The following is a 16344-nucleotide window of genomic DNA, read 5'->3' on the forward strand; positions in this document are numbered from 1 at the left end:
GGCATGCGGCAAAGAGGCTTATGGAGTTAGCCGCTCAGGGTAAGACAAGGCACTTTTGGATAGAAGACGAACTTCTACTTACCGCCGGGTAAAGGATCTACATGCCAAAATTTAAAAGCATCAGGTGGCAGATCATGAAGGAAAACCATGAATCATTGTGGGCTGGGAATCCAGGGCAGCGTCGCACAAGGGCCTTGATTGAGGCAACTTACTACTAATCACACATACGAGATGATATCGAATGTTATGTATAGACTTGTCTTGTGTGACAGCAAGACAAAGTGGAGCAGCATCAACCAAGAGGGCTCTTGTCGCCCCTGCCCATAGCGGAGCATCCGTGGGAGAGCATGACCATGGACTTCATCACTTGTTTGCCAAAGTTCGATGGGTATGTGACGATTATGGTCGTAGTGGATAGGTTCTCCAAGTATGTTAGATTCAATCCCGCTATGGTAGGTTGCACTGCTAAGAAGGATGCAAGCTATTTTTCAAAAACATGGTGAATTATTGGGGATTTCCAAGGCACATCATTAGCGACAAAGACCCACACTTTACCAAGAATATTTGGAGAGAATTGTTTGAGATACTTGGCAAGAGATTGCATTTGTCCACTAGTTTCCATCGGCAAACAGACGGCCAGACGGAGCGAGTCAATGCCTTGCTAGAATGCTACTTGAGGCACTTTGTGAGCTCCCATTAGAAGGATTGGTAAAGGCTATTGGACGTAGCCCAAATCTCATACAACCTACAGCAGAATGAGGCCACAGGGCGAACGCTTTTTTAGCTAGCCACAGGCCAACAGCCACAAACTCTTCATTCACTACCATCCACGTTTGAAGGTAATAGTTTGGGGGATTATCACATGGACAAAAGTTTTGAGGAGTAGATCGACACTGCCAAGTCTTATTTGGACAAGGCAGCGGAAAAGATGAAGAAGTTTGCTGACCACAAACATCGTCCCACAGATTATAGAGTTGTAGACATGGTCTTGGTCAAGTTCAACTCTAGGCAATTTAAAGAATTATGAGGCATGCATCAAAACTTAGTGTGAAAGTATGAGGGCCTGCTCATTCAGGATCGTTGCCAAAGTTGGTAAGATCTCATATAGGTTGGAGCTACCATCGTTTCTTAAGGTTCATCCCATATTTCATGCTAGTGTCCTTAAGTCGTACCATGAGGACAAGGATGATCCTAGTCGAGGAGAATCAAGTCGCGCGCTACTCACAATTACCGTCTCCCATGATCGAGACATCGAGACCATTATGGACTACCAAGCCAAGCGAAAATAGGGACAACAAGACACTGCTATGTTCTTAGTCCATTGGAAGGGACAATATCTAGAGGATGCCACCTGGGAAATATATGAAGACATGTGGTAGTTTAAAGACAAAATTCAGGAGTTCCTGCACCAGCAGTGCACCGCGGTCATTGCCATATCAGGTGGGGGAGAATGTTATGACCCGCCACTTGATCTTGAAGAAGGGGGAAGAACCTAGAGTCTTGGAGAGGTTTGTAGAAGACTCTAGATTCTTGTATAATATTGTAGAGAAGTCTTGAAAGACATAGAGTCCTCTAGAATTCTCTAGAGTGTGTAGAGAATTCTAGAGTAGAGACTTCTTTGTAAATATGGAAGGACTTATATAATAATTTTTATTTACACTTAATCCCCTTAGGAGTAGTATAAATAGAGGGGGCATTCATTTGTAACAATCCATCCAGAAATCAAGCATCCTTCCAAGCAATACAAAGCCTTCTTCATAAAAGCTCTCTTGTCTTTCTTACAATCTAGCGTTCCCTTAGCGATCTAGTCCCAAAAGGCTTACTTGAGCTTGCAAGATCGTGAAAGATTCGTGAGTAAGTTATCAAGTATCGCACGAAAGTCTAAGTTGAAGTCTAAGTCTGTGACAATAAGCCTTTAATTTATTGTAACATTCAGTAAAGCTACCATCCAGAGTCTCCACTATCTCCCTTTCAACTCTCTTGTATTTGGATTTACTTACATTTAACTCAAACACTCTATGTAAATCAACTTTCAACTCTTTGACCTTGTACTTAGGGTCAGTTTGCAATTTCTCCTTAAAAAAATTCAGAGCTATTTTTGTATAATCAATTAAAGAGTTGTCATATGTTGTTCCACACTCCATATGATATACTAGTTTTTTGACACTAATACCCAAAAAGATATGATCCTTAGAAATCAGACATAGAAATGGACAACATCAACACCACATTTATATCTCAATTTTGTTTTATTACTCTTCAACGCAATCAGTTTTACTTTCTTAGCTATAACATAAAGTTTGCAGAATTGTCCTTGAAGATCATACCCTTAACAATCTTTTTATAATATTGCAAACTATCAGTTATAGCTCTTTTCTTTTTCGTAACAAAATTTTTCAGTTCATCATTATCATATTCTAAACATCTAATAATCATTCCATTATCACTGTTACTTTCCCTATAGTATATACCTTCATCAATTATTTGTAAAAGTAAAATGCTCCATCACGCATGACAATATCAGGTACATCAACAACTAATTTACAGTCATCAGTAGATATCACGACCCCGAACCGCCGTGACTAGCACCCACACTAACCCTCCAGTGGGTGAACCATCCTTACAGCCCAAGCTATCATACTTGTGAGATATAGCAGTTAAAGGTTTGTGGAAGAAAGAATAAATCAAGAAATAATACTAAGTCCCCAAAGAATAAATCAAGAAATAATACTAATTCCCCATCAACTCAGAAAATAATCTAAACAACAACTAAAATTGCAGAAAATATCCTAGGAACTGAAAATCGTCCCTACCAAAATTCTAACCAAACATCAGCATAAGAAAGGGGAACACCCCAAAATGAAGTCATAATAATAAAATAGTGTTTGAAATCTTAGTCCTAGGAAAAGGACTAGAACAAAGAAGATTCAATGGCAGCCTGAAGTAAACAACTCACCCTGGAACTCGAACAAGCCTCACTCTTCTAAACGAGGTCTCTCCCTAGCTGGCTGAATATGCTATGTACTCAACAAAGGCAGAGCAAGTGTAGTATCAATACACAAAAATAATAGTGTACTGGTAGGATTACACGGTAAGCTAGTAAGCGGTTCATAGCCAAGTAAATTCAATATAACAAATACAAACATACATAATAGGTCAACCAATCTCATCTTCAATCATATTCAGCAAGATCATAATTAAATATCTTCAACATGCTATAACTTTACACAAAGATCCTCTCAGGGGACCTATAAATAATAAACTTCAAAACGTGATACCCGATCCAAATATATATCGAACGTGACACCCGATCCAAATATGTGTCAGAACGTGACACCCAAACTAGTCTATGTGTCAAAACATGACATCCAATCCAAACATACCACAATCACAGTAACATTCAGTATTCACAATATTATATTTACAAAGAACACGTTCATCGCAAAACAGGCCAGCAAGTGATCATTTTAAATATAATCTAACATGTTTCCCTATTCATATACACATAGGCATTTCATGAAGGGATTTAACAAGTATATGAAATACATACGGGAAACAAGACCATCACCTACCTCAAATTAAAGCTTCAACAACCTTACAGTGCAAGAGCTTTCCCTTTTCTGGTTCGTTCCTCTCGTTCTTGGTCTAGAAATAGTAAATACAAATAAAGGATTAATACAATGACCAAACTATCATGAAAAATAACACAATTTTCATCCTAGTCAAAACCCAAGATCTTAACCTCACCTAGGGCTATTTTCCACTATTATTTTTCAATTTAAACCCTCTCCATGATTACCAACCATAGTTTCTAGGAATCAAATGATGAATTTAGGGAGTAAAATCCTTACCTTAAGATTGGAAAACTGTGGAAAATCAATGAAAATTTCCCTAGGTCACCTCTTGAAGTCTTAGAAATTGTTTTTTGCAAAAATAAAGAGTTCTGGAGTTTTTCCTGACTTAAGTCTCACGACTGTCCTACTCTGGCAGGATCATCCTACTCTAACGGTCCCGCTTTGGCGGACAGATCTTGCTTTAGAGGGTTGCACAAAAATGGAGAGCTCAGATTATGACTTCCAAGCCCCCATTTCACAATACACCCCTTTCTCAAGATGTATTAAAATATACCCTTCACGTCAAATTCTATTCCGAGAGTTTTACTCCCCCGAATGTGATTCCGCAAAGCCATAAATGTTTCGTATCACCTTGGATATCATCTTATCTAATTAAATCAGATATTTGATTTCCTACCATACACATGATCAACCTAGACCTCACCTGACTTAGAATTCATCCAAGTCTGGCCTAAGCTAAATTTTTTCAAAGTTCTACCCGAAGTTTTATGGCCCAAAATCTTTTCCCATTGGCCTATTCCTAACTACGGAGACAGGTCTTTAAAATAGATATCAATTTAGCCATCACTCATCTCCAAGAGACTAACTAGGGAAAGTAGGGCTAAAGTAGAGATAAAGTAGTACCTGTTTCATCGAACAGTTGAGGATATTTGTATCGCATGTCTTTTTCAGTCTCCCATATAGCTTCCTCCATCGAGCGATGTTTCTATTACACCTTGACTATATTTATCTCTTTAGTCCTCAACTTTCGAATATCACATTCAAGGATTGCAACTGGCTCTTTATCATACTGAAGTTTCTTGTCTAATAACACTGAGTCCTATTTAATGATGTAGTCCTTATCCCTATAGTACTTTTTCAACATTAATACATGGAACATCGGGTGTACCCCCCAGACAAGATAGGTGGTACGACCAATTTGTACACCACTGTTCCTACACACTCAAGAATTTCAAAAGGGCCAATATAGCGAAGACTGAGTTTGCCCTTCTTGCCAAATCTCATCACCCCTTTAATGGGTAACACTTTTAAAAGTACTTGCTCACCAGCCTCGAATGTCATATCTCTCACCTTAAGGCCAACATACTCTTTTTGATGACTTTGAGCCGGTAGAAGCTTAGCTTGGATGATTCTTACCTTATCTTGAGCGTCCTTCACTAAATCTACCTCTAATGGCTCCACTTCTCCAGCTTCAAACCACCCTATAGGAGACCTGCATCCCCTCCTATAAAGTACTTCAAATGGTGCCATCTTGATGCTGGAGTAGCTATTGTTGTAGGAGAACTCACATAAGGGCAAAAACTTGTCCTAATGTCCTCCAAAGTAGATCACGCATGCCCTCAACATGTCTTCAAGGAATTGGATAGTTCTCTCTGATTGCCCATCTGTCTATGAATGAAAAGTGGTGCTGAAAGTGAGTTGAGTTCCCAACTCTTCATGCAACTTTCTCCAAAATTTGAAAGTGAACTACGTACCACAGTCTGAAATGACAGAAAGGGGCACCCCTTGCAGCCTTACTATCTCTTTCACATAAATCCTGGCCAGCTATTATGCATTGTAGTACATTCTAACCGGGATAAAGTGTGTTTACTTTGTTATATTTTCAACCACCACCCAAATGGATTCATACTTCCCTAAAGTCTTGGGAAGTCTCACCACGAAGTCCATGGCTATTCTCTCCCATTTTTATTCAGGAATGGGCATTCTTTGAAGAAAAACTACATATCTTTGGTTCTGATACTTCACCTATTGGCAATTCTGACACTTGGATATATATTCAACTATGTCTTTCTTTATACTAGGCCATGAATATAAGCGTTTCAAGTCTTGATATATTTTAGTCCCTCCCAGGTGAATAGAGTAACCATGAGATTCAGATAGGATTAAATATTAAAGTTAAGTCAGCAGTCTACTAGATAAACTATTTAGTATTAAAAGTGTGAAGTGTTACAGATAAGTCAAACAAAGAAGAGTTAAAAAGTTATATTTTTTAAAGTTAATTATACACTACTACATAACATATAAGCTAAGTAAAATAGTTAAGTATCAGAGCATAAATTTAGTTAGTAATATTAGGAAAAAGAAAAAAATGAGTTGTGGTATTAAAGTAAGTCAAACTAGGAAGAGGGGTTATTTTTAAAATCCAAGGCAATTTGTCTGATTTTTAAGTGGGAATCATAAGGAAGTGTTTGGTTCTTATGGACTTGCCTAATTTTAAAGGATGAAATAAATAATAGGAAACCCTAACAAAGTAGATAAACATGCAACAAATAGACGATACAAGAAGATACAGAAATCAATACATCCCTGAAAACGACAGAAAACAAGCAATAAACTTGAAATACAGTATTAAGAACATTTCTTTAACACAAAGGTGCACAATCCCTTAATAAATTTTTGAAAACGACACTAAAGTAAAACTCTATATATCTGTAGGGTTACTAACATTACTAAGTATTAAACATTAAAGTTAAGTCAGCAGTCTATTAGATAAACTATTAAGTATTAAAAATATTAAATGTTAAAGATAAGTCAAACAAACAAGAGTTAACAAGTCATATTTTTAAAGTTAATTATATACTACTACATAAAAGATAAATTAAGTAAAATAGTTAATTATCAAAGCATAAATTTAGTTAGTTAATCATATTAGGAAAAGAAGAAAAAATAAACAATGGTATTAAAGTAATACTAGGAAGAGGGATTGATTTTTAAAATCTAAGGCAACTTATCTAATCTTTAAGTGAGAATCATAAAGGAGTGTATGGTTCTTATTGACCTACCTAATTTTAAAGGATGACAATAAATAATAGTAAAGCCTAACAAGTAAACATGCAACAAATAGACAAAAAAAGAGGAAATCAATAAATCTCAAGCAATAAAGCTGAAACACAGTATAAAGAATATTTCTTTAACACAAAGATGCACGATATCCTAACAAATCTTTAAAAATGACACTAAAGTAAAACCCTAGATATCTGTGAACAAACCCCCAAATCAATATAAAATGCAGATTCTATACAAATATTCTACATATCTATGAAAATCGAAATTCAACACCATCGTCCTTACACACTACAAACGAATTCCATTTTTAAAAGTTTGGGATATATTTATCCTTTTTCCCTTACATTGTTTTTTCATATAATACGGAAAAAAAAGTTAGTGAGCCAAAGATGACTTTAGAGTAACGGTGGTATTAATCTGAATTCAGTAACTTTCCACCTTTAACCTTTTTGGATCCTCTTTCAAGTTTGTGCTTTCCTGCTAAAACGTTTTTCATATATTTTTAATTTCAATTTTATCCAATGATTTAAAATGACAATTTTTATTTAAATATTTTTAGTAATTCAATTGATTTTTCAGTAAAACACTTTATTGCATTACTTTAAAATATGTTTTAGGTGTTCATAAGACACCATTTCATCAGTTACAACACACTTAGGAAGGCAGAATCCCTCTCTTCTCGTCGCCGGTGAGATCACTCCAGCCGTTCCTCCACCAACAAACCACCACTCGCATCCCTTCCACCACCGCACCTCCATCTCTCCATCACCACCCACTTCTCTCTTTCCCCCATCTGAGAACCACCAAAAGACCATCACATCTCTTCGCCGGTGAAACCAACAACCACGTCATCATCTTCCCTCTACCATGCAACCACCACATCGCCCCTTTCCATCTAGCGAGCCACTATAACGGCGACAACCGCTGTCTCTCTCTGTTGTCGTTCTCTCTTTCTCATCTCTTTGAGCCACCCCACCTTTTCTCCTCCACTAATCAAGTAAACTCCAATGGAGACAGTGATGACAGTTCCAAATCGATGAAGCTTCGAGATCCTATTTTAGTTAGAGATGGATCTTCACAGATTTGTCCCTAGTAACACTTCTCTAAATATTTGAGTGATATGTTTATTACTTCAGCTGTTATTAGTTTCTTCAAACATTTTTTAAGTATGAAATTATGGTTTTCTATTTTTGGTTTTTCCTGTTATGTTCTTGCATAAGTTGTGTTTAGCTATTGATAATCTTCCTCCCATCTCTTTCGTTCATATTTTAAGCTTTGTCGAAGTGCTTTGTGACATAATGCATCTTAATTTTTTAGTTGGAGTTCGAGCATTTTTACTAATTTTCCTGAATATGGTTCATGCTTAACTTTGATGATTCAATGACATAGACGTTTCACTCTTTCAAATTGATTTTGTTTCCTTATTTGAATTAGAATTACTTGGTATTACATTACCTATGCATTGTTGTTGCCAATCAATTAAAAACGAGTGATTCGGGTCTGATTGAGAGAGATATTTCTTTCCTTTTCTATTTTTGTATCAACTGATTTTCCTCCTCTATAGTAATGACTGATGGTTTAATACTAGCTATTTTTGGCAAGCTTTGATGGCGTAGGAAAGGTTGTTCTTTGTTTAAAATTTTGAATTGTGACAATTTAAGTTTGATTGTTTGGCCAAAACTTTGTCTAACTTGGTGCTGAATGAGTCTTTAAAGGATAATTTCGTGATTAAGGATCCTTCATTATCCTTAATTAATATTGGTACAACTTGGTATTTATATGTTTTTGGTATATTTTGATTACTCTGAGCACAGTAAAGGAACAAAATTCATTGATTGATTCCTTGATTTTTCATATTATGTACTGCTTTTATCTCTCTATATATAAGCAAATCTTTTTCTCTTTTTTTAGGACACCACTGCAACACTTCTGAATACACTAGACTTCACGCACACATCTAAATAAAATACTTTACATTTTATACTTTGATTACATTTGAACATCAATGCTCATATTACTTTTGGCCTATTTAAGATCTCTCTGTCTCTCTAGTTTGCTGGCCTACTTTGATCTAACGTTCTCTTTGACACAAGCACTGCTCGGAACCCTTTAGATTCTTGTGAACTTGATGTGTCAAAGGTTGGACACTGAGTCTACAAACTCGAACTACAATCTCCTATTGCTATTGGGCTTTTGGATATTTTTTTATTAAGTTGTACTTAACTGGTTAGTTCTCTTAAACGACTCTTCTCTTTTTTAAATCCTAAAAAGAATTATCACATCGTTGCAATTCCATTTTGAGAAAAATGGGGTGCGATACCTTTGACCAATCCTTTTGTAGTGCTTTTTCCACAGCTTCCCATATTTCTAGTGCTTCAGTAATTATGGCCTTCCCTAAAATTTGAATATGGGTGCCAAAGGCATGAAGCAAATGGCAGTTATCCATAACCGTCATTCCAATGCTTGTTTTTTCTTTCTCCCTTTGTGAACCTGTATATGTGAAAACAACAACTCCATCTTGGGTCATAGTAATCATTACATCATAAATCATGTTAGGTATAGAAATCAAAGCAACCGAATTTTGCTCAACATCATCATATTCATGTAAATCAAATAAAACTTTATTAACTACGTTGTTAGGTTCATATGTACCACCATTAAAGCACAATGAATTTCTCGCTTTCCACATTTTCCATAAGAGAGAGATATTCAATCTTAGTAGCTCAATGCATTCTGGATATTGACCTGTATTACAAAATAAGTCATTCCACTATATTGCAAAATTCATAACATTTTTTAATTGGGCTGGTTGATGGGAGTCAACTTCCACACTATTTGAGCTTTAGGGCTTCTAAAAATAATATGGACAATAGTTTCAGTTTCTAAATCATACCTTGCAAACATCACAATTTTGATGCAATCTCTTACAAATATAAGCATTAATAGGAAGGACATTAAGAAGCATTTTCTAAGGAAATGCTTATACTTGTTTTTTATTTTAAGTGACCACAAAAAAGTTCAAAAAGATTTTGGGAAAGACTGACCACTAGCCTGAGGTCTTTTAGTTCTAGGGTTGGTATTATTAGCTAGACTTTTTGCTAGATGATAATCAGATCCTACCTCATATTTTTCTGAGTTTGTATAATGCCAGGTAATTTTATCAGGATTCCCCCAGTGTTAGATATTGTGATAGACAAAATAGAGTTGATATCATTTGGGCAAAAATAATGATGAAGATCTTGAATATTCCATATATGATGGTGTTGATCTATAAGATCGCTTACCCTCAGCTGTGGATTTATTTGTGTATGTCCTTGTAGGGGTTTAAAACCGATCAAATTAGGAATCCAAGAATCACTCCAAACCTTAATATTTTCTCCATCTCCTACTCTCCATCGAATTCCTTATTTCAACAAATCTCGTCCCTACATAATACTTTTCCGAATAGAAGAACTTGATGAGGGACATCCTGCACTCAAGAAAGAAGTATTTGGAAAATATTTACTTTTTAACATTCTATGAAGCAAGGAATCCTCTTGGGTTAAAATCTTTCACACAAGCTTAGTCAATAGGGCCTTGTTAAATGACTTCAAGTCTCTAAATTCAAGACCCCCTTTAGACTTTACCTCACAAAGTTTCTGCCATTTTTCATAATGCATTTTACTTTTACCCTTATTTTCCCCCCAAGAAATCAGAAAAGATAGTAGTAATCTCCTTACCTAAGCTATCAGGAAATTGGAAACATGACAATGCATATGAAGGAATAGCAGAAAGTACTGACTTAAGCATGACTTCTTTGCCCGTAGGGCTTAAGTACTTCTTTGCCCGCAGGGCTTAAGAAACTACTTTTCCAACCATTTATCTTGGTTTTAACCTGTTTTTTTAATAAATTCAAGCATTTTCATTTTTGATCTTCCAACCACCATAGGTAATTTTAGATAAAGTCCCAAAGTATCTTGGTGTATTTGTCCTATGTTCACTATAATATTGTCTTTTTCTTCCTCAGTAGTATTTTTACTAAAAATAGTGCTGATTTTTCAAAGTTAACTCTCTAGTTTGAGCAAAGTTCATAAGTTCTTAGAATTTTAGAAATTTTTATTGCACTTTGAGTATTAGCCGAGCAAAACAAAAAGGAATCATCAGCAAAAAAAGATGATTTATCGTATGATCACCCTTTTTTAGGCTTATTCCACGTAGCTCTCCTTGATCCTCAGATTGTTCAAAAGTCTGGATAGTCCTTCAGCCCATATGAATAAATATGGGGACAGAGGGTCATCTTGTCTTAGTCCTCTAATAGGTTGCACAGCTCCAACAATTTCACCATTTATATTAAACTTGTTGTTATGTCGGAAAAAGATGATTTAAAATTAATTTCAACTTTATAGAGAAAAAATCAATTTTAGTAAAAGAAGAGTCGCCACTTAATTTTTTAAAGAAATCGAGAAAACTTAATTTAAAAGACCCTAACAGATTTAAGTCTTAAAAATTTAGAGAAAAAGGTACGAGGTTCATATTACTATTTTAAGAAGGTTTTAGCACTTAAAATAGCCGCTAACATGCAGTTATCCGACGATTTGAAAATTATTTGACTAACTTTGGAAAAATGTTTTTTAGCAATAATCGAAGCATTAAACAATTTGAAAGAAGTATAAATTTTAAAATATTTAAGATAATTTATAAGAGTGATAGACTTGGTATAAAAATGATAAAATAAAAGAGGGATAAATAATTTAAATGAAACAAACGATCATAAAAAATGATTTCTCTTCAAGGAATTTAATTAAGCTAAACTACACTATTAATGTTAGAATTAGGATAAAATTAACTAATTAAATAATAGTAAAGGCAATAGAAATTAGTGGCGCCTAAAAGAAAATATTTTAGTTTTTAACATTAAACTACCCCCAAACATGCATAAACAAAAATATTTTAAAATAGACGGGAAAAAAATATATTTATGTATTCATATTCTTCGGATCAATGTCGGCTTATTAATCGGAAGACAAAAATATAGTATTTTGTCATTTTCTGCTCGGATTGACTTTCATCATTTCCAAAGGGCCTATCTACCCCTACCCCTCCTAAGTTTATTTATTATTATAATTCTAAAACGATCTAAAAGAAATAATAAAATATAACGTTCTAAAAGATGTCTAACGTCACAACTTAATATTCAAGAGGTATTGGACGTACTATTAGGGTAGGTTTTAGACTAAAGAAAATATAGTCATCCTAATTAGACACATCGCCAAACAAAACAGATGAGACGAGCAGTTAGCACATAAAAATTCAAGTAAACCTCTAGATTAATTATTTAGCATGCTTGAAAACACAGATAAATAGTGAAAGTTATAATAATTACCGAATGTACGTACACAACAAGATGTATGTATCATAAATATAAAAACTTGAATAACATGGGGACAAATTTCATTATTTAGACGTGTGAGGCAATTTCAATTACTAAGGTGATCATGATAAAAGAAGACATACTTGTCAATTTTATTGTAACTAATAACATTTATAAAACCCTGTTAACATGATTTTTAATTAATGTGCTGGAAATTTATTAAAAACACAATAGATATGATTTCTAAATATTGATATGCTGAAGATTTATCAAAATATAGATACGATCTTAAAGATAGAATAACATAACAAAGATTTATTAGAACCCTATAGACATGGCTTCTATGCATAATATTATGAAAGCCTAATATCTATTTAATTGGCATGTTAGGATTATAATACCTATAAACATGATTGTTATATGATAAAATATGCTAAAAATATTGTTAGGTTCCATGGATTTAATGGGCTCAAAATATTCTTACCTTATTAAAACCTAACTACAATTTCTATACCCCAATGGCATGCTTTCAAGCTAGGAATTATTTCATATTGACACTACCCAATAACATTTGCCAAATATTTATTACCCCATATAATGAGTTTTAAAAAATAAAATGAATAAGAGCCATAGCACTATAAATACTTAAATATTCATTAAATCTCATAGACATGAATTGCTATATGATATTTAACATAAAATTCTATGAGTGATTTCTAAATGATTAGCATGTTAAAAATATTAATTAAAATATATATAGACATGATATATTAAAAATTATAAATCCTATGGACATGATGTCTATACAAAATGGTATGTTAAAAAAATATTAATTAAAATATATAAACATGATGTATTAAAATTATAAAATCTTATGGGCATGATGTCTATATGAAATGACATTTAAATCTAAATATGATTATCATCATATTCAAAATTATTTAGTAGATCCTACATAGATAATGTCTAAATAGTTAATATGACAAAGCTATTGTTTGAAACTATAAACATGATTTTGAGTTTAAAACACAAGTTATAATGCAGAAATATCATCAAAGTAATCATTCTAATGAGATTTAAAATTTAATAAACAAAGATAACACATAAAATAGATAAATTATTTCGAAACATATATGATGATAAACGATATTTAACAAACTATCCTTAGATCATTTTTTTATATTAGTTTTTGATCAAAGCAAACATCTTGTAAAAATAAAATATTTATATCATGAACAAATGAACCTAAGCATATGGATATGACTATTATAACTAGATCACATATATCCCGAGCACACATAAATTTATGATAAACTAAAAAATAAAATAAAATAAGCAAATAGCAAGTATATTCCCTCCCCATGTATTTTCCCCTTTTTATTATATACAGAGTTTATTATTACATGCTAAAATAATCAAGAAAGAATAATATACAAATAAAAATAATAAAACAGGAACTAGAACTATCTGAATCTTGTTCCAAATGAACTCTTCATGTCTTAAACTTTGAAATTCAAACCCTGCTAAACCATAAAAAAATACAAGCAGTATACAAATAATATAGAAGTATAACATGATTATATGATTTTACTTCAGTAAAGTAAACAAGCAAGACAAGAACATTTTTTCAAAATAATAAGCTAACATATAAAGAAAGGCTGGAACTAACCTGGATACTTTAGTTAGGAAAAATAAGTAAATAAAAATCCGAACCGTGAAGACAAGCTAGAAACAGAATATCAAAGTATGCTGAAAACCCTTTTGTTTTTGTTTGAGGTGTTTTTAAAAAATATGAAGTAGAAAATATTTTGTTTTCTTTTCTTTCTCTTTCTCTGTCTGTGTGTCTATCCCCTCTGTCTTTCCCTTCTCTTTTTTATAGTGATAAACCCTTGGGTAAAAGACAATCTAAACCACAAAGACAACTAGCCCCACTTTTTAATTTCAAACTTTTGCCAAATAAGTCAGTGAGAGAGTATTCCATTTCAAAGAAGGTGACAAGATTTTCAAAATTTTGTCAACCAAATCAAATCGGATCTGCTTTCCCAGATTTGACCCAAATTTATTCAAAAAAAATCTTTCAAAAGTCAAAAAGTTATGCCAAAGGGACCCACTGTCAATAATTGCAATGAAAAATAATCAATTGTAGGCGAAAGATAAAGAAATATTTAACATAACAAGAATAACTAAGAATCCAAAGAGATTAGGTTTAGAATTGTTCCAAGTTTCAAGAATAACAAATATCAATATCAATTATTCATAATATGAAAAGGAAAAATTATCAAAGAATATTACATCTTATCATAATTAGACTTCGAAATTAGATAATCAATTGACAAATTGAATTTTTACACTAACACCAAGATCTGTAAAACACATACCCAAATTAACAAGACTAAATAGACAGAGATGAAGGTTTCACCTATTTTCATACGAGTAAATATAGCGTGGAACGCTAATCAGAATGTTAATTAAACTTGACATCAAACAAAACTCATTTCATATTTTAGAATCATTCGAGGACGAAACTTTGAACAAATCCAATAGCCCACACACATAATCTAAATTTTAAGAAGAAAGAGAGAAAAATAAAATAAAAAATAAGCGAACCAATTTTGTGTGTCAGAATCATAGAGTTGAACATATGTGTGCAACAATAACAATCTAGAAGGACATGTATGGACAACCATCAACCAAAACTTCAGTAAAATCAAACTAACATCAAAATCTAATAATCAACTAATAGAAAATCAAAATTTGAAGTGATAGATTTTGAGATCAAAATGAACATACCCGGACGGATCTTAAGATCCGTCTTTGACGAATAATGACTTGAATCATGGCGGCGTTCTTCATCTTCATCACTGGCTGGAGTTTGATGGTCAGTTGATTGGAGCATCGATGCTCCTGCCGCCGTCGATGTTGTTGTCCGCTGCAGCTGCTGTCTTGCCGGAACGGCGACGTACGGTGGCTGCACAAGAGGTCGTTTGTGGCTGTTGCAGCTGTGCGTCGCGACTGCTGGTTGGAGCTGCTGGTGGTGCTGCATCTGGTTTTGTCGGCGAAGAGAAGAAGAGGGGAAGGGCATCGATGGAGAAAAAATAAAGAGAGGAGGCACGACGGCTTGTCTTCTCTTCTCTTTTGAGAAGATGAAGTGTATATAGAGAGAGAGAGTTAGGGTGAGAGAGTTAGTGAGAGTGTGAGGTCCTTGGATGATGAGGAAAAAAAAATTAGTTTTAGGGTTTTGGGTGTAGATAATTAGAAATGAGAGTTGTAATCCTAGCCGTTCATTAATTTTTAAGAGCGGTTGGGATTGAATCTTGGTATTTGATAAAGATGAGATGAATGTATATGATTAAAAGATGGATTTAAGATTATACCACTACTTATGTATATACTATGTATATATATATATATATATGACGTACGTATGTGTATAATACGTACTAAAATAGATGCATAATTAACATAGTTAACTAAAATATATGATAAACTTAATTAATTAATGCCTTTTTATATGCACATGTATACAAGACGTATTAAAATAGATACGTAATATGTATATATTAATATGAATAAGTAAATTATAAAATAAACTTAGTTAAGAAATATGTTTTAATTAAAGAATATACACACACATACATACTAAATAGATACGTAAGAATATTTGAACATATTAAGCTTATTATTTTTTTAATAAATAAATAAATAAATAAAAATAATAAAGATAATAGTAATAATATTAATAAATAGAAACAATATTATAAATTACAAATGTCAAAATATACGATTTATTGGGTAAAACTAAATATAAATTTATTTATTTAATACAGAAATAATTTTAAAAAATGCCTATTTATTAAGATAGCAATCCAAAAAATAATTATGGGTTGGTCAAAATTGAGTGCCAACACTTGTAAGTAAGTGTTGTGATGCATTTCATAATCCAACTAACAAATCTTGAAATAGCACTCTCCGTATCCTAGTTGCTGCAAAATTAGAAGATTTCTGATAATCAAAAGCAGTTTAGGGTTTAAGATAGCACCTAAAAAATTCTTAAATTGATGGATAAAGGAGGATTCAAGGTAGAGTTTGGTAGGTTTGCAAGGTTAGAAATAATAAATTGATGGTGATTATCTGTAGATTTGGTTTAATCCCCATTAAGGGTAAGAAAACTCTCATAGACAAGGAGAGAAAATCCTTAGTCGGTGGACGAGGGAAACTTTTGCCAATTACACTCAATTGATTGGCAATTTGAAATTTTCGCTTGTTAGTGGGGTTGATTTGTTGATTTTCCCGCCTCGCAATTTCCTCCCTATTTTCTTTTTAGTTGAAAAATAAGGAATAAAAAAAACACTT

At 33.3% G+C, this 16344-nt stretch overlaps 1 protein-coding gene across 1 annotated transcript; it reads right to left on the reverse strand.

The window, feature by feature from the left end:
• Nucleotides 1–132: 132 nt before the first annotated feature.
• LOC129875677 (uncharacterized) lies at nt 133–15193 on the reverse strand. Its single transcript, XM_055950947.1, has 4 exons — nt 14782–15193; nt 8962–9131; nt 3600–3645; nt 133–317 (listed from the first exon to the last, which is right to left on the reverse strand). Exons 1-4 carry the CDS (start codon nt 15071–15073, stop codon nt 133–135), a joined length of 693 nt encoding a protein of 230 aa, XP_055806922.1. The 5' UTR covers nt 15074–15193.
• Between the last annotated feature and the right edge of the window lie 1151 nt (nt 15194–16344).

The sequence above is a fragment of the Solanum dulcamara genome, chromosome 12 (genome assembly GCF_947179165.1).
Source record: "Solanum dulcamara chromosome 12, daSolDulc1.2, whole genome shotgun sequence".
Classification (NCBI taxonomy): Eukaryota; Viridiplantae; Streptophyta; class Magnoliopsida; order Solanales; family Solanaceae; genus Solanum; species Solanum dulcamara.

Coding starts and splice junctions, on each gene's coding strand:
- LOC129875677 (XM_055950947.1), bottom strand. CDS start 15,073: ATGCCCTTCCCCTCTTCTTCTCTTCGCCGACAAAACCAGATGCAGCAC. Junction 9,132..14,781: donor GGATCTTAAGATCCGTCCGG/GTATGTTCATTT, acceptor TCACATATACAG/GTTCACAAAGGGAGAAAGAA. Junction 3,646..8,961: donor TACAAAAGGATTGGTCAAAG/GTATCGCACCCC, acceptor TACTATTTCTAG/ACCAAGAACGAGAGGAACGA.